Source organism: Sus scrofa, chromosome 9, assembly GCF_054392235.1.
Source record: "Sus scrofa isolate SSC_HxYL_T2T_F1_AM1 chromosome 9, Sscrofa_HxYL_maternal_Yorkshire_Landrace_v2.0, whole genome shotgun sequence".
NCBI lineage: Eukaryota > Metazoa > Chordata > Mammalia > Artiodactyla > Suidae > Sus > Sus scrofa.
Window position 1 is genome coordinate 85,811,153 of NC_139391.1, and position 21,720 is coordinate 85,832,872.

General features: G+C 36.2%; 1 protein-coding gene across 9 annotated transcripts in view; it reads right to left on the minus strand.

Moving 5' to 3' along the window:
- The window catches only part of THSD7A (thrombospondin type 1 domain containing 7A), a 446,288-nt gene that overhangs the window by 71,945 nt on the left and 352,623 nt on the right, over positions 1–21,720 (minus strand). For 8 of the 9 annotated variants that reach the window (XR_014815883.1, XM_084977147.1, XM_084977145.1 and 5 more), the window contains 3 exons: positions 18,262–18,377; positions 8,439–8,571; positions 6,742–6,845 (listed from right to left, as the gene is read on the minus strand). Coding sequence is in view for 7 of the 9 variants with exons in the window: in XM_084977147.1 (XP_084833273.1) it covers positions 6,742–6,845; positions 8,439–8,571; positions 18,262–18,377 (353 nt within the window). In the remaining 2 variants the exon portion in view is untranslated. Of the gene's footprint in view, positions 1–519; positions 4,515–5,740; positions 6,846–8,438; positions 8,572–18,261; positions 18,378–21,720 lie in introns of those variants that run through there. The other variant, XR_014815884.1, reaches the window with a different exon arrangement.

Genomic DNA, 21,720 nt, shown 5'->3' on the forward strand with positions numbered 1-21,720 from the left:
ATCATTTGCAAATATTTCTTCCCATTCCATAGGTTGGCTTGTTGTCTTGTTGATGATTTCTTTTACTATGCAAAAGCTTTTAACTCAGTCCCATTTATTTATTTTTGCTTTCATTTCTTTTGCTTTAGGAGACAGAGCCAAAAAATATTGCTACAATTTATGTGAGTGTTCCACCTGTGTTCTCTTATAGGAATTTTATTAGTTTCAGGTCATACATTTGGCTCTTTAATCCATTTGACTTTATTTTTATATATAGTGTAAGGAAATGTTCTAATCTCACCATTTATGTGTAGCTGTCCAATTGTCCCAGAAAAACTTATTGAAAAGATTGTCTTTCTTGCATTGTATATTCTTGCCTCCTTTGTCACAGATTAATTGACCATAGCTGTGTGGGTTTATTCTTGGGCTCTCCATTCTGTTGCATTTATCTATGTGTCTGTTTTTGTGCTAGTATCATGTTATTTTGATTACTGAAGCTTTATTGTACAGCCTGAAGTCAGGGAGGATTACACTTCCAGGTTTGTTCTTTTTTCTCAAGACTGTTTTGGCAATTTAGGACCAACAATGGCTGCTCCTGAGTCACTGCTGCTCCAGATCTGGTGCTGTGCTATGATGTGGAGTGAGTGGGGCTGGAGTCTTCATTCAGCTCAGACTGGGATGTGAGCCCCAGCATTCTTGGGAAACCCAGCAGACCTCACTCCACCTGTCTTCAGGGACAAGCCAGTGTTAATGCACTCCTTAGGTCCCGCAGCCCTCCTATTAGTCTCAGCAGTCCTCTCATCATCAAAGGTGACTTGTCTTCCCTGCTTAGGATACTAGCAATGGGGTGCCTGATCTGTGGCTCTCACCACTCAGTCCCCAGGGTGGATGTGTGCCCATGTATCCTCCCTTCCCTCTGAATCCCTTCCCAGGGGATAGGTCCTGACTTGATCCTTTTTCCTCCTTTCCTACCCAATTTTGTGTGGATCTTCCTTACAGCCTTGGTTGTACCAGGTTCCTTCTGCCAGTTTCCAATTACTTTTTGTGAGAATTGTTCTATACATAGATGTGTTTCTGATGTGTTTATATGGGAATGTGAGGTTTAAGTCCTCTTACTCTGCCATCGTGATCAATTTCCTGTAAATGAAGAGTTAATGTCCAGTTCTTGGGTATGATTTGCCATCTTCTACACAGGGAAACTATGAGGACCTTTTGTCTCTTGTCTTCTATATCTCATGTATTACCTGGTTTCAGCTTTAATTCTTTTTTACTTTTATTTTTATTTTTACTACTAAAGGTTTCAGAATCAAAATTTTATTCCTAAACCCCCCAAAGAATACTGCAATTTCATCTTCATGACATTTTTCACTCCTGACACAGTCTTTAACATCTACTACTTTTATAACTCTAAAATAGTTTCTTTACTCACAAATTACATTTGAAAACTTTGTCCCAAGAGACCAGATGAATGTTAGGGATTTTCTGGTGCTATAGAGTAAAGACTATTCAGTACTACTAGAAGTTGGCTATGCCATTGATTACATGGCTTTAGAGTTTAGACCAGGGGTCAGCAAACTTTACAAAGGACTAGAAAGTATATATTTTTGGCTTTGTGAGCCTTATGGTTTCTGTCAAAATTACTTGATATTATTCTAGTATCATGAAAACAGCCATAGGCAACTGGTAAAGAACTGGGTGTCACTGTGTTGCAATAAATTGCAAAAGAAAAACAAACAAACAAACAAACAAGAAACCAAAAAAAAAAAACAAAACCAAAACCCAAAAAACAGGCTGTGGGTTAGATCTGGCCCATAGGCCCTTGTTTGTTGACCACTGATCTAGATCAGTAGTTTGATAAGGCATGTATAATAAAAATTCCTATGTATTTATTTATTTATTTAATGGCTACATCTGTGGCATATGGAAATTTCCAGGCCAAGGATCAAATCTGAGCCACATCTGTGACCTACATCTCAGCTCTGGCAATGCCAGCTCCATAACCCACTACACTGGGCGGGTGATCAATCCGGCAATGCCACAGAGAAAAGCCAGATCATTAACCCACTGAGCCACAGTGGGAACTCCAAGAAAACAGTAATTTAAAGTGAATACCATTTAAGTCCTTTAGGTACAAAGAAATGCTTAAAGAGTATACAGATGCAAAGGGGTTTTAGAGAAAAGGAAATCTATTAATGGAAAAATACAGTAAACACTTTTTCTTCTATATACAATATATTTTAGAACTCTTAGCTTCTCCTATAGCTTCATCTCTTTATGGAAATGTTAACCAAATTTATATCTGCTTTCCTAAGGTATATCTGTAGCTACATTTCTACATTTCAAATGCATACTTGTGTATAACCTATTAGCTTCCCTACCATCACCACTAACACACAATATAGAAAATACGCTATCGAAAATTAGCTCTGCTTTTACACCCAAGAATTTTCACAAATGTTATAAATATTCTCAAGCCAAAAATATTTTAGTTAAAAAATCATATGATTTTTGACTTATTTATGTTTACTTCTGCTGCTATTGTCTGCTAAGTCCTAAAATTATTTTCCTCTACACTGTGTTGAAAAATCCCCTTATTTTTGCCCATTCTGGCTACAGTGGTTCCAGTCTGAGTCCTTATTATTTCAACCTTGCATTGCTAAAACAGAGTCCCGGCTGCATCCAGACCCATGTGTCTCATCTTTTTAACTTATTCTGTACATGCTGACAGATAAAACACGGCTTTCATCAGGTTCTTGCTCCTACCACTTATTGAACAAGGTCTAAAATACTGATCTTGACATTTATAGCCCTCTACAAAATTACCCCAGGCTCCAGCTCACATCTTCAGAGCTTCAATCTACCTACTTTTCTGTGAACACATTTAATGTTTTTGTTTTTCTTACCTCAAATCCTTAGCTTATAGAGTTGATCTTATTTTGTATTCTTTTCTCCTTTCTACTTATTCTAATACTATGGTAAAAGTCAAGTCCCAGCTCATCCTTTAGATCTTTCTTAAGCTCTTTAGCTTCAAATGACTGCTTTTGTAGTAGATTGGTTTCAGTCTTTAACTCCTACTTGTTGGCTGATGTTACCAGTGATCTCATTTCCCTAAACAAATGTAAGTTCCCTGTTTGAACATCTTCATTTTTTCCTGACAGTCATGGCTCTTTCTATACAACCTCTGAGTGCAAACATGGTTATATGAGTGACCTGAATTAGAAAGTCTGAAATATTAGAGAGAAGGGAGTAGCTTCTCCACAGTCTTTGCTATTGATATTAATCCTTACTAAACAATTATTTTAATTACTAAAAAGTAGCACAAGTTGGTGTTTTTTCAGTCTATGACTGGATAAGGGAAAAGATGCAAATAGCAAGGGTCTGAGAGGTTCAATCATACAGAGTTCTGAAAACAGCCATGGCCACCAAAGGAAGAGTTTTTGGCTTTTCTGCCATTAGTAAAATATATTTCTACATTCTTAATTCTTCCCATTTCATGTCTCTGTAGGAATATAGGCTCTAATTAAAAAAATAATCTATTAAGGCAACAAAGAAAAAGATTATTTTCATATAGAAATTAAAGGGTTCTTCTAACTATAATGATGCAGAAATTACTTGTTATAGTCCAAACTTCTCTTCCCAGACATACTGTAAGATTGCTGAGATAAAGTAGTCTGACAAGTATGCCAAGATGAGGAGGCATTATTTAAATACAGGTAGAGGAAGAGGCACCAGTAACAAGAAACCAAAAGAGGGGACATTCAGAAAGGCAGGAGAGGAGTTCCTGTTGTGGCTCAGTGGTAACGAACCCAACTAGTATCCCATGAGGACGTGGGTTCAATCCCTGGTCTTGCTCAGTAGGTTTAGGATCCTGCATTGCTAAGAGCCGTGGTGTATGCTATAGATGCGGTTCAGATCCCACAGTGCTGTAGCTGTGGTGTGGGCTGGCAGCTGCAGCTCGGATTTGACCCCTAGCCCGGGAACTTCCATATGCAGTGGGTGCAGCCCTAAAAAGACAAAAAAAAAAAAAAAAAAGAAAGGGGGGGGCAGGAGAAAGTATCATTGAGGAAGCTGAAGATCCCTTTTCACAGTGGGGGTGGGTAAATAGTCACCCAAGATGAGGAATAAGCAGAAACTTTCAGATTTGGAAAGGTAACAAGATCAGTGGTAATCACAGAAAGAGCAGTTTTTATACAGATTGTGTCAAAAAATAAGAGTCATGTTAATAATATTGTTGTTTTTATGCCTACTATGATCTATGTGCACATTTACTGAGGCATGATCTAACAGGAAAGCGGAAGGAAGGAACATTTAATGAGGACTTAATATGTGCAAAGCACTTTAAGGATTTTTATATCCTTGTCCTCAGAAGGAGGAAATGAATAAACCAAGGTTGTACAGTTAAGTAACAGAGTTTGTAACTGAAGCTGTTTTCACCCTTGTGTAACTACCACCGTATCTTAGATTTCCTCCTCTAGTGTCTACAAAAATATGGCTTTCAGGAGTTCCCATGGAGGCACAGTGGTTAACGAACCCGACTAGGAACCATGAGGTTGTGGGTTCAATCCCTGGCCTTGCTCAGTGGGTTAAGGATCCAGTGTTGCTGTGAGCTGTGGTGTAGGTTGCAGACTCGGCTTGGATCACACGTTGCTGTGGCTCTGGCGTAGGCCAGTGGCTAAGGCTCTGATTAGACCCCTAGCCTGGGAACCTCCACATGCCGTGGGAGTGGCCCTAGAAAAGGCAAAAAGACAAAAAAAAAAGTATAGCTAAAACACAGTAAAACAGACTTATATAAAATGTACCTACTTTATCACTGAACTCAAAATAGAAAGGAATTCAATAAAGTTGTTATATAAATTGTTTAAAAAAGTATGGTTTTCATCTGCTTTATCTAACTTCAGGTCACACTTTGATACCTGGATATTATCTGCGCAAAGATTGTAGAATACGAAAATTAGAATAATCCTAAATAAATTGGTCCAGCCTCCTTCCCTTTTCTTTTCTTTTTCCCGTTTAAGTAAACTGAAATCCAGAAAGGTAAAGAGATGAATAACTCACATTGAAAAAACTGGACTTTTCAGTGAAAAAACTGGGACTGAAACTTCTACTTCCTGAATCCCAAACTCATGCCTGTTTTCATTATAAACTCTATGAAGAGTCCAAATTGTATGCAAATATGTGCTTGATTCAAGGAGGAATCAGCAGGGCATGACAAGAAGGTCTGATATCAATGTTTCTCCATGAATGGTTTGAAATGGGGAGAATGACTTTCAATTCTAAATACCTAAGTCTCTATAACTATAAAAGAAGGCATTTATTTTTTAGCAGAAGCTGATGGTGGAGGATACATAATGAAAAATAAGCATACAAAATCCTAAAAATCACTAGATAGTTAATATTCACTATAATCTAACATTTTTATTTCAAACCAAGATTTCTAAAGTGACAATGATCAGAAGATTTTTATAAAAAAGAAGCCATTTTCCTCAAATTGAAAAAAAGCAATTTTTTCACTGTAAAGAAAAGGGAGTCCTTTTGTCCTCCAGCAAAACTGGAATCTTATTCTATATATTAAGACTTTTGCATCATCATCAAATATATACCTACCAATGAGGGTGCAAAAGATGTTTTTATGAATCAGAGAAAGGTGGCTATGTATTCCACTACATATTTAGCCACATTTTAAGTATGAAGCAGGAACTGCATGCTAAAAGTCAATATGAGTAGGAGTTCCCGTCGTGGTGCAGTGGTTAACGAATCCGACTAGGAACCATGAGGTTGCGGGTTCGGTCCCTGCCCTTGCTCAGTGGGTTAACGATCCGGCGTTGCCATGAGCTGTGGTGTATGTTGCAGACGTGGCTCGGATCCCACATTGCTGTGGCTGTGGTGTAGGCCGGGGGCTACAACTCCAATTCGACCCCTAGCCTGGGAACCTCCATATGCCACGGGAGTGGCCCAAAGAAATAGCAAAAAGACAAAAAAAAAAAAAAAAAAGTCAATATGAGTAAAAAGAATTATGCAATCTTTATGAATTTTGCTACATGTATAAATAACACATTCCAAAGCTTGGAATGTAAGTATTATCCATAATCTCTAGCAATAATCATGTAAATAATCATGGCAAGCTGGAGGCATTTTCCATCGCTCATTTCTGCAGGATTCCATGTTACCTAGTAGTGTTGACAGATTGCAATTCACATATGGTAGCTTTTGAGTACATAAATCTGCCATTTAAAAATCAGTACTAAATACAAACAGAATTGGGGGTAGCCATGACAATGATAAGGATGTCACTGCTGAGTTGCTGAGAATTTCTGGAAAGTCAACCAATTATATTACATTATATGCATGCACATATATAATGCATATGGGCAAGGATCTTATTGATTGCTAAGGCGACAAGCAGAGTGTTATAGAATGGCATGAGCCACAAGCCTAACATGATTAACAAAGAAAACAAGCTGCAGTGTACAATATATGTCATACATAACCCTCTTAAAAGCTTGACCTGATTGTCTTCCAGATATGAATGAGGGGAAAGTTCAACCAGAGGAGTTATGAACTCATATCAAAGAACAAAGGACACAATTTCCAAAGACAGGTTTCCTTTTCCAGTGTGAGGTAGCATGGGTGCCAGCAGATTCTTATCTGCTCTGCTGTGTTGGCCTAGCATGTCATCAAAGTGACAAATTCTTCAAGCTAGTGGTTAAGTTAGTGATGTTGGAGAAATGAAGAGTACATCAACTGTGGTATCAGGCCTCCTACCTCTTGCCTGTCGTCCGGGCCCACAGCCTTCCTGAGCTCCTGGGCTCTCCTGCTGCACGCTCCAGGGGACCAACTGGCACCTGCGCCATTTGTGAGTCTTCCACCTACAAGGGAAGAACAGAAGCCTCATAGAGAAGGAGCAAAAATGCCAAGGAAATCAGAGAGATAACAGTGGCAAGGAACCACGACTCTGACAACTGCAAAAAGGAATTTATTTGATAATGCTCAGTCCTATCGATATTTACTTTAGATCTTCATCAAGGAATTATAAAAAGCAGCAATAAATACAAATGTACTTTGTAGGGCAGTGGAGACAAGAGTCCATCACAGTCACGTTTTATAAGAATGGACTCTACAAGTACCATTTAGCCTTTTTAATGTTAAGACTGCCAGCAGATGTAACAGTACCAGAAGTGATGTCTTCCATTTAAATAAGGTATATTTATTTTATATTCAAGTTATAAAATTGCATTCAAGTCATGAGGACTTTCGCATAGTGCGTGCGTTCTTTCTCTTTCTTTCCTTCCTTCCTTCCTTCCTTCCCTCCCTCCCTCCTCCCTTCCTTCCTTTTGTCTTTCCTTCTGTTTTTCCTTTCTTTTATTCTTTCTTGCCTGCAGGTACAGCAAATGGAAGTTCCCAGGCTAGGGGTTGAATCAGAGCTACAGCTGTTGACCTAGACAACAGCCACAGCAATGTCAGATCCAAGATGCAACTGTGACTTATACCACAGCTCTTGGCAATGATGGATCCACAGCCTACTAAGCAGGGTCAGGGATTGAACCTGTGTCCTCATGGATACCAGTTGGGTTCATCTCCACTGAGCCACAAGGGAAACTCCTGCATGGTGCTTTTTGATTAGCATTGTAGGGATAATTCAGAAGCTGCAATTTATAATATGCTTCACAAAAATAAATCCCCTAAATAAGTTTGGGCTAATAGTTAATATTCATCATGTAAGCATGTAATTACACTGTTTGTCATCTCAGAATTAATACAGATAAATTAAGATGGCAAATGTGCCATCAATTTCATCTTAAATTATTATTTTTGCGATCACTCATTCCATCAATTGATGGCATAATATTTCATTTATTGTCAGGACTGCAATTATACACCATATCGAGTTTCAATTAGATGCTTTTTGAAAATAGTGACAAGAAAAATTTTCTCTAATAATTATCAAGATGATGATATATAGCTTCAACAACCTTACTTTTCCTTGAGGTGGCTACAAATGAACAGAATAGACATCTCACTAACATCACTGAGATAAAGAAGTCACTTCATGAGCCCAGATGCCAGCATTTATGAGGAACAGGTGCTCTTTGGAGCCAAGGAAGGAATGCTTAGGCTCTTCCTAGAAGTGTAAAAGAACTGCTTCCTAAAGCATGTGTTTCCTAACTACACATCACTTATCTGCATTTCATATTGTTTATATCAACATAAGACATTTCCTCAAACTCCTGAAGCTGAAAATATAGCTTGGCCATTTACACAGTATTTGTGTCCCTGGAGAAGATTCTGGCAGCAAAGCAGCTCTTTGAAAGAGGCAAGAGATGGTATCCACTATCATAAATATCTCCAGCTCCACTGAGTCAGCAGGGCTGTGCTGGCTTCCTCTTCTCATTGTTAAGAAGATGCAGACCTGACATATTTTGCTTTGTGCTTTGTTCATGGCTTTTCGTTCACTCCAGTACCTGTAGCTTTGGCACACTTGAGGGGCCTCACAGGCCTTCTCTTCATAGAGAGGATCCGTGCAGTCTCTGCCTCCATTGGCTGGCAGCTGAATGACGACCCGGTGCCGAGTCTGTTTCCTGATTCCAGAGTCTCCTGGAAAGAGTCAGATTTTTAACCTCTGTTCTCTGCACTGAGAAAAGAATCTCCAACTACTAGCCTATGTGAAGAAATTACATGGCCTCCAGCTACACATGCTTTGACATTCCTGAATGAGAGGCCTCATCTAGTCTAGCCATTTCCTAAGTTCTCAGAAAGACCATTTATATTGAAAACCCAATTTACTCTAAAAATGTGAAGAATGGGGAAAATAGTTCCATAGTCAGCTAGCCTTCCTCATGCTCAGTTACAAAGTGATTTTGCTTTTGTAAGTCTCTTTCCCCTTGAGACATATGACAGATTTAATTAATTTATTTTCCTCTACCTTAAGTTTATTTTCATGCCATTTCACATAGCCCTGTTTACCATATGGGACTCATACACATCTAATGAATCTTTCTTGGGAGAATATATTCAATGTTTTAATGTGAAGTTTTATTTCTTTGCTATTCACTTAATTTGAAAGGTATGGCTCGTTAATTATTCTAGTCATTTATTATTCATGTTAAACAGTTTAAGATCTTCAATTCAGAGCACATCCTAAACACCCAAACTGTAGTAGTGAAACAAAAGTGGCTTCCTAGAGGCAGAATTTTTAGAGAAGCATTTAAAAGTACAGTAATTACTATGAGTAAACTACTACAAATTGTGTTAAAAGAAACAATGGAAATAGTCAAGATTTATCTTCAATGAAGATATCAACTTGAGACTACTGCTGATATGAAGATGCTCAAAATATTTTACTATGAGAAATACATAATATATACGACTTGACAACTTTAACAAAATACATCCCAACTCACAATATATACACTTTAAAGATGAATAGCTTCATGTCACAAATTCACTTATAAAAGGATTCCCTAAACAGTCACTTCAACAGAGGTCCCCTGATGCATTTACATTTTTTGCAAGATCATTAAATATTTGATCTGCAGACAACAGAAACGGAAATTTAGAAGGGTTAGCAGCTTCTAACAATGAACATTTAATCAGAAACAAAATGAAACATTCTTAAAAATCAGTCTGTAGGAAAATATGATTTGACAATTAGAAGTTCCCAGTAACAGAACATGCTCTCACATGAAGTCAGGGTATCCCTCAGCATGGTCTGGTCTCTGACTCCCATGGGAATTGGAGTTTCCTGTATTATATGGGAGAATGGATCAGAGTAGTGATTCCTAAACGTCTAACTACATAGGAACATTTATTTGAAAACAAACAAACAAACAAACAAACAAAAAAACTATATTTCTCATCAGATACCCTGAAATACTAAATAAAAATCACTGAGAGCTGGAGGAGGGAAACTGTGGATATGTGTGAATCTGATTTTTTACAAAGCTTGCCAGGAAGCGCTGATAAACAGCCAGGTTTCAGATCTACTGGGATAATTGGCCATGTGTGTCTCATCTCAATTTCAGGTTCTAGGGTTTGCACATAAATTTTTAGGCTTATTTCCATAGTAGGAATGTACTATTAATGACTGCATTAACTATGTTAGTGAATAGTTGGAATTCTATAGGTAATGAAGTAGGGAACTGGGAGCTGGAGGTAGTGGGTACCAGAGAGACAAAAATATTGGAAAATATTGTTATAGACTCTTTAAAACTGTAGCAATTGTAGTTTGAATGCCAGCTGCAATTTTACATATTAAATATCATTTCCTAAGAAAGCTCTAAGAGGTGCCAACAGGACTTTTAATTGCTAACACTATCTCCATCCATTATATTGTTCAATGACTGTTATTTTAAGGCCCAGGTGACAAATTCTTCTAATAATTTAGAGTTGGGAAAAATTTTGTTTCCTTTGACAATCTGTTCAAATAATCTACTATGCTTCTATTTTATTGCCTTGTTCACAGAAACTCTGAACTAATTTTCTTCTCAATTGCAGGGGCTTACCTTAGCTCTCATTTTATATTATTATGTTTCTCTTCTTCTCCCCTCCCTCCACCCTATTTACTATCTGACTCATTTTTTTTATGCTTTCTATTATTTTTCTTTTGCTTTATATTTATAATCTATCTTTAATCTTTTTAAAAGAATACACAAACTAAATGGCCATTCTTACTTGTTTAGAACTAGGGGAAGGAGGGAGGTGTATGTTTGCTTGCGTTTTAACAGGGAAAAGAGGGAAAGAACACAGAAGAGCACATCTTTGTTTCCCAGGTGGTCAAAATTCTTAGAGTCAATAACTCTCCAGCCCTTTTTAACCTGCAGATAAAAAAGGAGACATAGAATTGAAGCCAAGGGATTCGGAGGGATGATGAGATCAGCATCAGTGGCACCTTACACACTGAAGCTCCTGATCATTAACTACCTAGATATCAGCTGGTATCCACCCCAGGCTAATCAGATTTGGGAAGCAGCAATCAAATGTTGGTGTTCCAATTCTACTTTATTGATCTGAGAGCAAAAAGTCACCTAATATAAAATGCTGAAACATTTCAGTGCCTTCTCCTCACATCTCCACAGGTTTGTACTTGATATATAAGACTATGATAACTCTTTTCACATCCATAATTGATTCTGCAATGGCCATCCATTTATTCCTATAAAAAAGTTCAAACACCTTAACCTTGTGCGGCCCATATGATAGAGATTATGACCTGATGAAAGGGGAACATTCCAAAGCCGTAACACCTAGAGAGGAAGTTTAATAGGGTTACACAGGAAGTCATGACATCCCATGTCTCTATCCACTGGAAGGTTCATTTCCTCCCAGATCTTAGTTAACAAATTATCTGTACACTCAAAGAAAGAGCACTATAAGCTCAGCCAGGTTATACAGCTCTCACATCAGAGAGCAAAAGGAAAGCTACAGCACACATCACAAAAGATAAATTACTAAAAATGGAAGGTTCCTCACTAATGATTTGAGCTGGCCAACATGGAATTTTACAATCTTCATATCTTCCTCTATGTATTTACACCCAAATTATTGTACGTGGTGGGAATATATTCATAGCTTCCATTTATCTTTGTGTTTCAGCACCTGAGCAATGATCACACAGAGTAAAGGCTAAAAAAAATGTTTGCTGAATTAGCAAACACATTTATTTCACTTCTTCCTAACTGGATTATAAACTAGCATATTCGGGGAGTTCCCGTCGTGAATTCCAGAAAACGAATCCAACTAGGAATCATGAGGATGCGGGCTCAATCCCTGGCCTCACTCAGTGGGGTTAAGGATCTGGTGTTGCCGTGAGCTGTGGTGTAGGTTGCAGACGTGGCTTGGATCTGGCATTGCTGTGGCTCTGGCATAGGCCAGCAGCAACAGATTAGCACCCTAGCCTGGGAACCTCCATATGCCTCAAGTGTGGCCCTAAAAAAGGACAAAAGACCAAAAAAAAAAAAGCATATTCTACTCCTTTTAATCAATTTTCTTATAGCATTATGCACATGGGTAAGAAGTCTTTTGTTTAGTGTTAATATGAAATAAAGTATTTGTTCACTGGAAATAATGAGAAGGGGAAAAATAAAGAAGTATTTCTGTAGTGTTTATACTTGAAAATACCTATCTAGGATAGGAAGAAAAAAAGGGATTATATATTTAGAAAACAGCTGTGTGGTAATGGGCGGCAGAGATTCAGAAGATATGTAATCTCTCACTCAGTTACACATTTTTCAGATATCTTAAGACATTCAAGACAAATTCCACTGGAGAAATTCCTTGATGAAAGGACTTAAAGGGCAGGCAAAACTAAGACTGGTTAAGCTGGAAGTGTGGTATATGGTAGGCTAGAGCAGCATAGTGATGGGACATAGAAGGGGAAAGGCAAAATATAAAGGCAGTTTTCAGACTTTTGGGGGTTAATTCTAGTATAGTACTACTTGAGGGCATCAAGGTAGAAAAGATGCCTCTGCAATATTCCTTCTAGCTCTCAGGTCAATAAATGTAGTAAGAAAAAAGGAGCAAACAGAATTTGAGCAGTCAAATGTATATTTGGTCAAAAGAACTGATTTTTTTTTTTTTTAAGATTGGAGCTACAAATAATTTATATGCATAAATGTTTTCCATCTTTAATAAATCATTTTATAAACATTTATGAAAATCTGGAAAAGTTATCAAGTATGCTGTTTTAAGGATTAAATGACTCTACTCAAATATTGATCTTTATCAGCATTGATTTTTCAAGACATATCTTGAGTGAGGGCTCGGTGCCATTTCAAATCACTCTTTCTGTTCTTCCTGGAATCCTAAGCTGCTCTGTTCCATTTTCTGTAATCCTATACTGTAATTTTACCTATTTCAAGTGACTTTAAAAAGAAGGGGAGCTCCACATTTTCTTAAGTCCAAAATACTTACAAAATGTAGATTTCACCTACAAAATTAAATTTAAAAGAACCTCTTCATTCCTGAATTAATTTTCTGTTGCTATTATTTATCCCTGAATATTTAACTTTTTTTTTTTAGCATTTTAAAATTGTATACGGAAGTCAGTGTAATTTCAACGAAGCTTGGCTTATTTCCACTTCATGCCAAATAATGAAAAACTAACATGTCATTGCTTTATTTTTCCCTACAACAAAAGGCTAGTTTTCTATAATACCATTGTATCTTTATTCTTAGTTACAGCAGTCTACAGGAAAAACAGAAAAGGCTTCTCCCCGCACACAAAGCATCCTGGCATTGCTGTCCAATAGCAACTGCACCACTACCTCCTAATCTTTATTCTTCAATACGCAATTACAGCTATTCTTTTAAAAGTCTGAGCGCCTAAGTTTAAGATTTATGAAAGCCTCTTCTTCTGGGCAACTCAATATAGAGCCGCCAAATAGAACAGGCAGGGCTAATCTGCTGGTGATGAGTTCATCAGTTTGGCCAAACACAGCCTCATCTCTCAGAGCCTCTTGCTCTCAGGACAGCAGATTATTGAGCTGGCATTCTTGCACTTTTTAGCCATTACCACCCAGGAGATCTAGAGACTAGTATTCTAGTGGCACCATGCATTTTAATTTACAGTAGTTAACCACCTTCCTCCAAGAGACCATCCAATTAAAACCCATTAAATCTCATATGTCTGTCACTTACCACAAGAAACTAGCACCCGCTGATCCTCCTTGCACATCACCTGGACCATGGCACACATTCTGTGCCTAATCTATTCAATTTCTCATTCTTTTCCATCCTCTAATCTTTCCACAACTGTACCCAGTGAAAAAACAGTGGCTCTCTCCCTTCAATCACTCCTTAGAATATTTCCTTCATATTCCCTGCCAGTGGAGGTTGGCTCTACTAACCATTTCCTAGTCTTTTCTCCTCTCTTTTACCTTTAGAAATCTCTAACTTCTCTGAAGCTCCTGTCATCAACTTTATCATCAGTTATTAACTTTGTAGCAGTCATCTATCAACATTCCATTAATTAATGACTTTAGAACACTGCTCACTATAATCCTTGCTCTTCTTACCTCTGACACCAGTGGTTCTGGCATTCACTCTGGTGGTTATTCCATCAAAGTCACTGGACTCTGAATTACTGTACCTCCTCACCTCCAATGACCTTTTCCTGCATCATGCATCAATTACTAGCTCTTCTGTTCATCCCCCAATGATATCATCATCAATACCTGCACACTCTCATCCTAAACATCTTAATTTCTGGTTACTCCACCTAACCTTCCAGTTCACATACTTTACTAAAGGTGAAAGTTCCTCTTACTAAAATTCCTCAAACTCCATTAAGAGTGCCACTCCACCTTCCCAATCACTTTTTCAACACATCATCCCCTTCATGACCTTACTTCCATTTTGACCCACTTTAGATTCCATTCTCCATTATTATTATAAGCACTCCCTTGAAAACACCCTTGACTCTTGGTTCCTCTTTCTCTTGTACTCTTCTGGAAAAGTCCTGACCTTAATCAATGTTAATTCTTTCCCTATGTCTTTCCTTCACTCAAGCAACTAAACATGGTTGAAGAAACACTGGCAACTGTGCTAAAAAACCCCTTTTAAAATGCATGATTAAATGGAACTCCATGTTGTCTATCACAAATTCTATTACATATTATTAACCTGCCCACTTTTGTACATTCTAAAATGATGTCATATCTTCTTTTTCTTGCCTACCCTGCACCCTTCACATACAATGAAACATTAGAACAATCACTAAATGCTTTTTCTGTCTCATACCACCAGAATGTAAGCTTCTAGAGAACATGAAAATTGATTTCTTTGTTGACTTCTTTATCCTTTATATTTAAAATTGTGCCCAGTACATTACAGTTATTTGAAAAATCTCTTAGAATGAAAAAAAGAATGATTTCTTAAATAATATATATAATGTTTAATGACACAGCAAAGCATTTAAAAACAATTATAGTAAATGTACCAGCAAATCCTAATAACAATTAGAAATTCGTATCAGTAAGTTCTCCTTAATCATGATCTAAATATTTTCCCCACATTGACATGTAATTAAACTTCTAAGAAAGGATGTTTTCGATACACCAAGTTAAAACATTTATCAGATACTGAGCATATGCAATGTGTAATGCCTCTTCTACTACAGGAACTTATAATCACTATAGACAAGAAATTATGTTTTAGTTGAACCATGACTCACAAAGCAAAGAGCACTTTACCATATGTTATCTCATTTTTTTTGACATAGAACAACCCATAGATGTTATATCCAAGGCTTGGAGAGATTAAGTATCTTCCTTAAGGTCACTTAGCTGCTATGTGGCCAAGATAGGTGTCCAAATGAGATTTACTGATTCAAAGTCCACTCATTCCATTAAATCATGAAACTCACTACTCATTTTTATGTTCAAAAACTAAAATTGTTTCCTACCATATGAGTAAGTCTAATTTGATCTTGGACGACCTGCCTACATTCTTCTTTCCAACTTCATATCTTGACTTACCTCTACACATTCCAAGCTCCAGTGGGCTGGATCCCACCTTCTTCTCAATAACACATCTTTTTTCATGGTCACTAAGAGTTTTCCTGATGGCTTTGATCCACCCTTGGGATTCTTTTATGCATTCTCTCTTTCAAAAAAGGCTCTCTACCTTCTTTTCAATAAGATTTTCCCTAATATTTCCTCCCACAATGGGTTTTCCTCTCCCTACAGCTCTTTCTGTTGTACCACTAAATCTTGTTATTGAATCATGTTAATCTTACATTATGTGATCTATGTAGAAGAGTTCTATATTTTAAATAAGATCAAAAGCTGCTTTGGAGTTCTCTATAGGAGCCACCAATGTGCTAGTTAAATATAGTAATCATTAAATTAGAAATGCAGTATTTATGCATATATTACAGATGAGTATTAATAATCTATTTGTTCCCTCATCTATCTGCTAAAATGTTTTTACAGAGCCTTATATAAGTTACCAGTTTGACACATAGTTTTTTTTTTATTTTCTAAGAGGTAAGAGAAGAGTAAATATATTTCTTAGTACTGTAAAAATCATCATCAAAATGAAAATCATGTTATTTAATTTTTCAATGATAGGTTTTTTTTTCTTTTTAATTTTATTTTTTCTTTTTTAGGGCCACACCCATAGCAAATGGAAGTTCCCAGGCTAGGGGTCCAATCGAAGCTGCAGCTACTGGCCTATGTCACAGCCACAGCAACACAGGATCCAAGTTGCATCTGCAACACACACTGCAGCTCATGGCAACATTGGAGCCTTAAGCCACTGAGCAGGACCAGGGATGGAACCCACATCCTCTTGGACATTAGTCGAATTTGTTACTGTTGAGCCACAATGGGAACTCTCATGAAAGATTTTTTAATGAGTAAGTTATATCTATATTTCTTCCTTTTCCAGGCATATGTAATGCATAAGAAGATAACAAATTCATAGATTAGCTAAACTGGTTCCTAATTCACTGACATATTCTAATATCCCAAATTAGTTTCAAATGAAGATCTACTGAAATGAGAATATTTTACCCAATTTCTCTTTTTTAGGATTAACTATCCTAGAATCAATTTCATGGAATCTTTACTGTTTAATTTTTGTATTTTGTTTCCTTGAAATACTTCAGACCAGGAGAGCTATTATTTCAAAATACTTTACTCAATATAAGGTAATACCCCAAATAAAGAAAAGGCAAAGTTTTTTCTACTTTCAAAAATTTTTCTTACATATGTTAAATCTGCATGAGATTATTGATGTTTTGAAATTAGTAGTAAATGACCTATCTCATACCAATACAAAACATCCAGTATAAAAAATACAGAACAAAATGTTCAAGGATAAAAATTCTTTGCAATTAGTAATCTTTTTCATTGTAGTAATGAATAACCAATAATTATCACAGAAATATTAACCAATGAGAAAGTACAATTCTATTGCTGATTATGACCAAACTAAAGGGTATCATATATTATTTAGTTTTTAAGGAAATAAGGATATAAAAGAAGAAAATCTGGATAAAAATGTCATACAACATTGCCTTATAAATAAGATTAACTCCATTAACATTTTTTAAAAAGTAGATGTAATTTTTTTGTCCTAAAAGCTTTTAAAATGTCTTAAAAGACTTTTGTTTTTCTTTCTTTTTTTCTTTTTTCTTTTTTTTTTTTTTGTCTTTTTGTCTTTTCTAAAAGGGCTGCACCCGTGGCACATGGAAGTTCCCAGGCTAGGGGTCTAATTGGAGCTGTAGCTGCTGGCCTACACCACAGTCACAGCAACGCCGGATCCAAGCCATGTCTGTGACCTACACCACAGCTCTTGGCAGTGCCAGATCTCTAACCCACTGAGCAAGGCCAGGGATCAAACCCGCAACCTCATGGTTCCTAGTCGGATTCGTTAACTACTGAGTCACGATGGGAACTCCCATTATTAAATTTTATGCTATTATGTAATATTTTCAGAATTAAGAAAATTCTGACAATTTAAAACAGTTATTAAACTAGAAGTTGATTCTTAATTGAATCTCTCTAGTAAGAGTCAAGAAGCATAAGTGAAGCATAAAAGGAGCTTAGGAAAAGCTGTCTTGATTTGTTGGAAGAGTAAAATAAAAAGTAGGAGACAGTGTCATCTGTGACAATGAGAGACATTGTGCTCATTCATTGCATAAGTTACCTGGAGGATGTTGACATCTTTCTTAGCTGCCAGAAAGGATCCTATCCTAAAGGGTAAAGAATCATCAAAGTATATGCCATGATGTAAAAGGGACTGTGTCTGTGAGTAATGAAAGCAAAACCAAACCAAACTGGTAACAAATCCTCATCTTGTAAATGCCCTATGGCATGTTAAGTGTTGGCAGAGGTATAATTTGCCCATTTTTCCCTTTCCTTTACTCCCATCCTGTGGGTCACACGATTCAATCTTTAGCGAATCTGGTCTCATGACTGTTTCTTGCCACTAAGTAGGTTGAAAGCCATGAGTATGTTCTTTTTGAAATACATAAAGGCACTATACATTCTAGAATTAATGTTTATGGAAAGTTTATTACTACAATAAAGTTTAGAGTATTTTCACTTTGATCTATATTCCAAAGTTATTTATGTCACTTTTAGCATAAAATTCATTTGTTTGGTACTCTAAAAGCTCTGTTATTTTCTAGAAGGAAACCAAAATTTTATAGCATTCATGCCAAACCAGGATTAAACAGCCAGCCCCCATGTAAACTTCAAAATATTGCTCAGCCACAGGAACTTGGAGGTACTGGTGAGAGGCTTGCCAGGTGAACCACCTTCAGAACCCTGCAGATCATACCTTCTTTACATGAGGAAGGGCATGGAGTCCAGTCACTATATGGGGTCACGATACAGTCCTTCCTACAAGGAAGCAGACAGGGCCTCACTGTTTCAGGTCGAAGGCTTTCAGGACACCTAGGAAGAGCAAAGGGAAATGACTGCATCTACCTCTATAGTCATCCAGAAAACTAGGTAATTTAATATCTTCAGAATTTTCATTGCTAAAATTGCTAAACAGTCATCAATCTATTATTCAACTTCCAGCATCCTTTCTGATTTGACAAGCACTACACAATGAAAATAATTCTTCCAAACTGAACCTCAATAAAGATTCTCAAGGCAGAACATGTAAATTCAATTATCGTAATTGTGCTGTACAGAAGAAAATATATTATGCCTTATTTGCTTATAACAATCTCTCCATTAATAAATTTCTATTTTCCAACATGCTTTGTAAGAAATTTACTGAAGTTCAAATTGCCAATTTATTACCAACTATAACTTTCCAGGTTATTCTGCAGTTTATATTTACAAAATATGTTCGGCATAAAATAAATTTATAATGGAGTATATTCTACATATAGCATATACTCAAAAGTACATGTTGTATTTACAGCCATGTATTTCATAATAAATAAATAATAAAATAATAAGTGTATAGATCACTAAGATAAACAATTTTTATTTTATTCCTGGTTTCATTTACTGTCTCTATTCTTATTTTTTCTTCCATTTTGTCCCAAGTTTCAAATTATTGGATTTTAAATATTTGAAGTGTTTTTATAAGTTACAATATTTTTCAAAGAAAAAGTGAGTACAAATAAAGCAGAAACAATTAAAGAAAAACAAAATGCTATGTTCTTGACATAAAGTATAGTAAATTTAAAATGATTATTATTTTTAAAAATATAGGAAAAATATATTATTTATTAGGAACACAAGAGAAAGATAATGACAAAACACTGAAAAGTCTTACACTATATAAGGTTTTTACTTCCTAAAAGATAATTTTAGGAAGCTGATATATCAGTTTTAAATATACTGTTTTGGTTATTGTGTACTGATTATAAGATTTTTAAATTTTCCTATTCTTTTCTGTATCTTTACAATCTGATTCTACTATTGCTAGTGGTCAAATGTTGGTCATGAGCACTAGAAGACAATGTATATTAGGACAATAAAATACAATAACATATTTCTTATAACTAAAAGTACTTAATGTTCTGATTCCTAAGATATTCTGTTTTGAGGTCATATTAATCCCTGAAAAGTAAGTTAAGAGGTAGTGAAGAAATAAACCAAAGAATTAGTATAACTGTTACTGGAATAACTTGGCAAGTTAGTGAAAAATGGGATTTAAAAATACTCCCCATAGGAGAAGCCAAATTTTTTGTAGGTCAAGATAAATTGCCTTTTAACAAGTAAGTTAATCAGCTTTTCAGAACTGAACTATGAGTGAAAAAAATCAACATCATTAATCTCCTTCCCATAATTTATGGCACTTTGCTGACACTTCATCTTTTGCTAGATCTTATAATTTTTTATCTACATATCCTATCTCATCTGTACATGTTATGTTCTATTCAACTATACAGATACATGCCTTTATCTCTTATTCTATAACACTAGGGTTTATTTGAAAGTGAATTTAAAAAGATATACTGGATTCAGCATTTCTAAAAGAAATAATCTCCCTGGGTTTATGTTGAGTAATAAGTTTGGATATTCCTAATTGTTATGCCTACTCAAAGTCATGGACATCAAAGAAATTTAGATGTGAATCATGGAAGTTAATGTGTTGTTACAAATTGAGCATATAAATCACTAGAATTATAATTTAACCTATATTCTTGACCAGGAAACACATGTCAAAACCCCAGATAAAATCATGTTAATTCTTTTGAAACTATGGAATTATTGATCATCAATTATTATTGGAATCATTCCTTCTCGATGAGGTAATTTTATAACTTTAACAATGGGAGAGCATTACTCAATTATGTACTCTTCAAATTTTAGTCCTGAGTAAATCAATGGAATTTACAATGTTATCACTGACAACCTCCAGAATTCTGTTTTAGTTTAGAAATTTCCTCAGCAAGATACTTGGCTAACTGTGGAGAACAAAATTACCAACAACAAAGCCGTTAAATGAATACACAAAGATAAATTATACAGCCTAGATTACAGCCAATAAAATGAAATCAGACTTCCTTTGGTGAGGCAATTGGTTCAGTCAACATGCTTCTTTTTTCCTTTGTGCTGTTTGTATTTAGTGTTTGTGGTTTAAATCAAGGAATTGATTTTCCCCCAAATCTTATTCAAGGTCAAATTAAACAGATGTGATAGGAGTTGAAGTTTGTTACTCGGAGGATAGATAAGATCAATAACATTGATTTTACCATTGTACAGTAATCTCTTTTATTAAGAGGAGTTTAAAACAAGGTTTCTATTTGCATTTTTGTTTCAAATGGCTAGTACTGAAAATCAGTCACCGAATTGAACCTAGCATTTAGGCATGAGGGTAGTAACACTTCTTTTTTTTAATTCACAGTATTTGCTTAACTTTTTAGAACTTTAAGAGCCAAGTAAACCTGAGTTAACAAATCTATACCTGTATCCAGGTCATTGAGTAAAGGCTGCAAGGGTAAAACACATTTTAAATGGATTATTGTGGTGGTTTGACATAGGGCTTCAGGATACCTTTCCTATTGAATGATTTAATGACATTAATCCACCAGGCTTTTCCACACATGGGGTTGTGCACATACATCCATTGTTCAGCAAAATATTCTGTAGTTTGCATAAGGGAGGAAAACATCAACAACAACATGTGAGAGGTGATTAACTGCAAAACAGGAGCAGAGTGAGGTTACCTGTAGATTAGCACAACACTCCATTCTGTGCCATGACAAGTTGCTCAGGTTATAACTCTTTGCAGTGAATATTTCTGCCTCTGTGCTTATCCCAGCAAGACCCACAATATCCTCCAGCACTTAGGGTTTCCACTGCTGCTGTTACTGCTACTGAATTTTAATATACTGCATATTAATATACTTATCACAACTTCAGCATTATTCTATTAAAACATGTGGAATAGTTTCTCAATTTATCCAAGTCTTTTTGGCATGTATTTTCTGATTTTTTTTTTTTTTTTTTTTTTTTTTTTTTACTCTTTGGGGCTGCACTTGCAGCATATGGAAGTTCCCAGGCTAGGGGTCTAATCGGAGCTGTAGCCACCGGCCTATGCCACAGCCACAGCAACACAGGATCCATGCGCATCTGCAACCTATACCACAGCTTACGGCAATGTTGGATCCTACCAAGCAAGGCCAGGGATTGAACCTGCACCCTCATGGATTCTAGTTGGATTTGTTAACCACTGCGCCATGATGGGAACTCCCTTCTGACATGGTTCTTAATGTCAAAGTACATAAAAAAAGTCTGGCACAAAATACTGGTAATATCTAGAATCCTG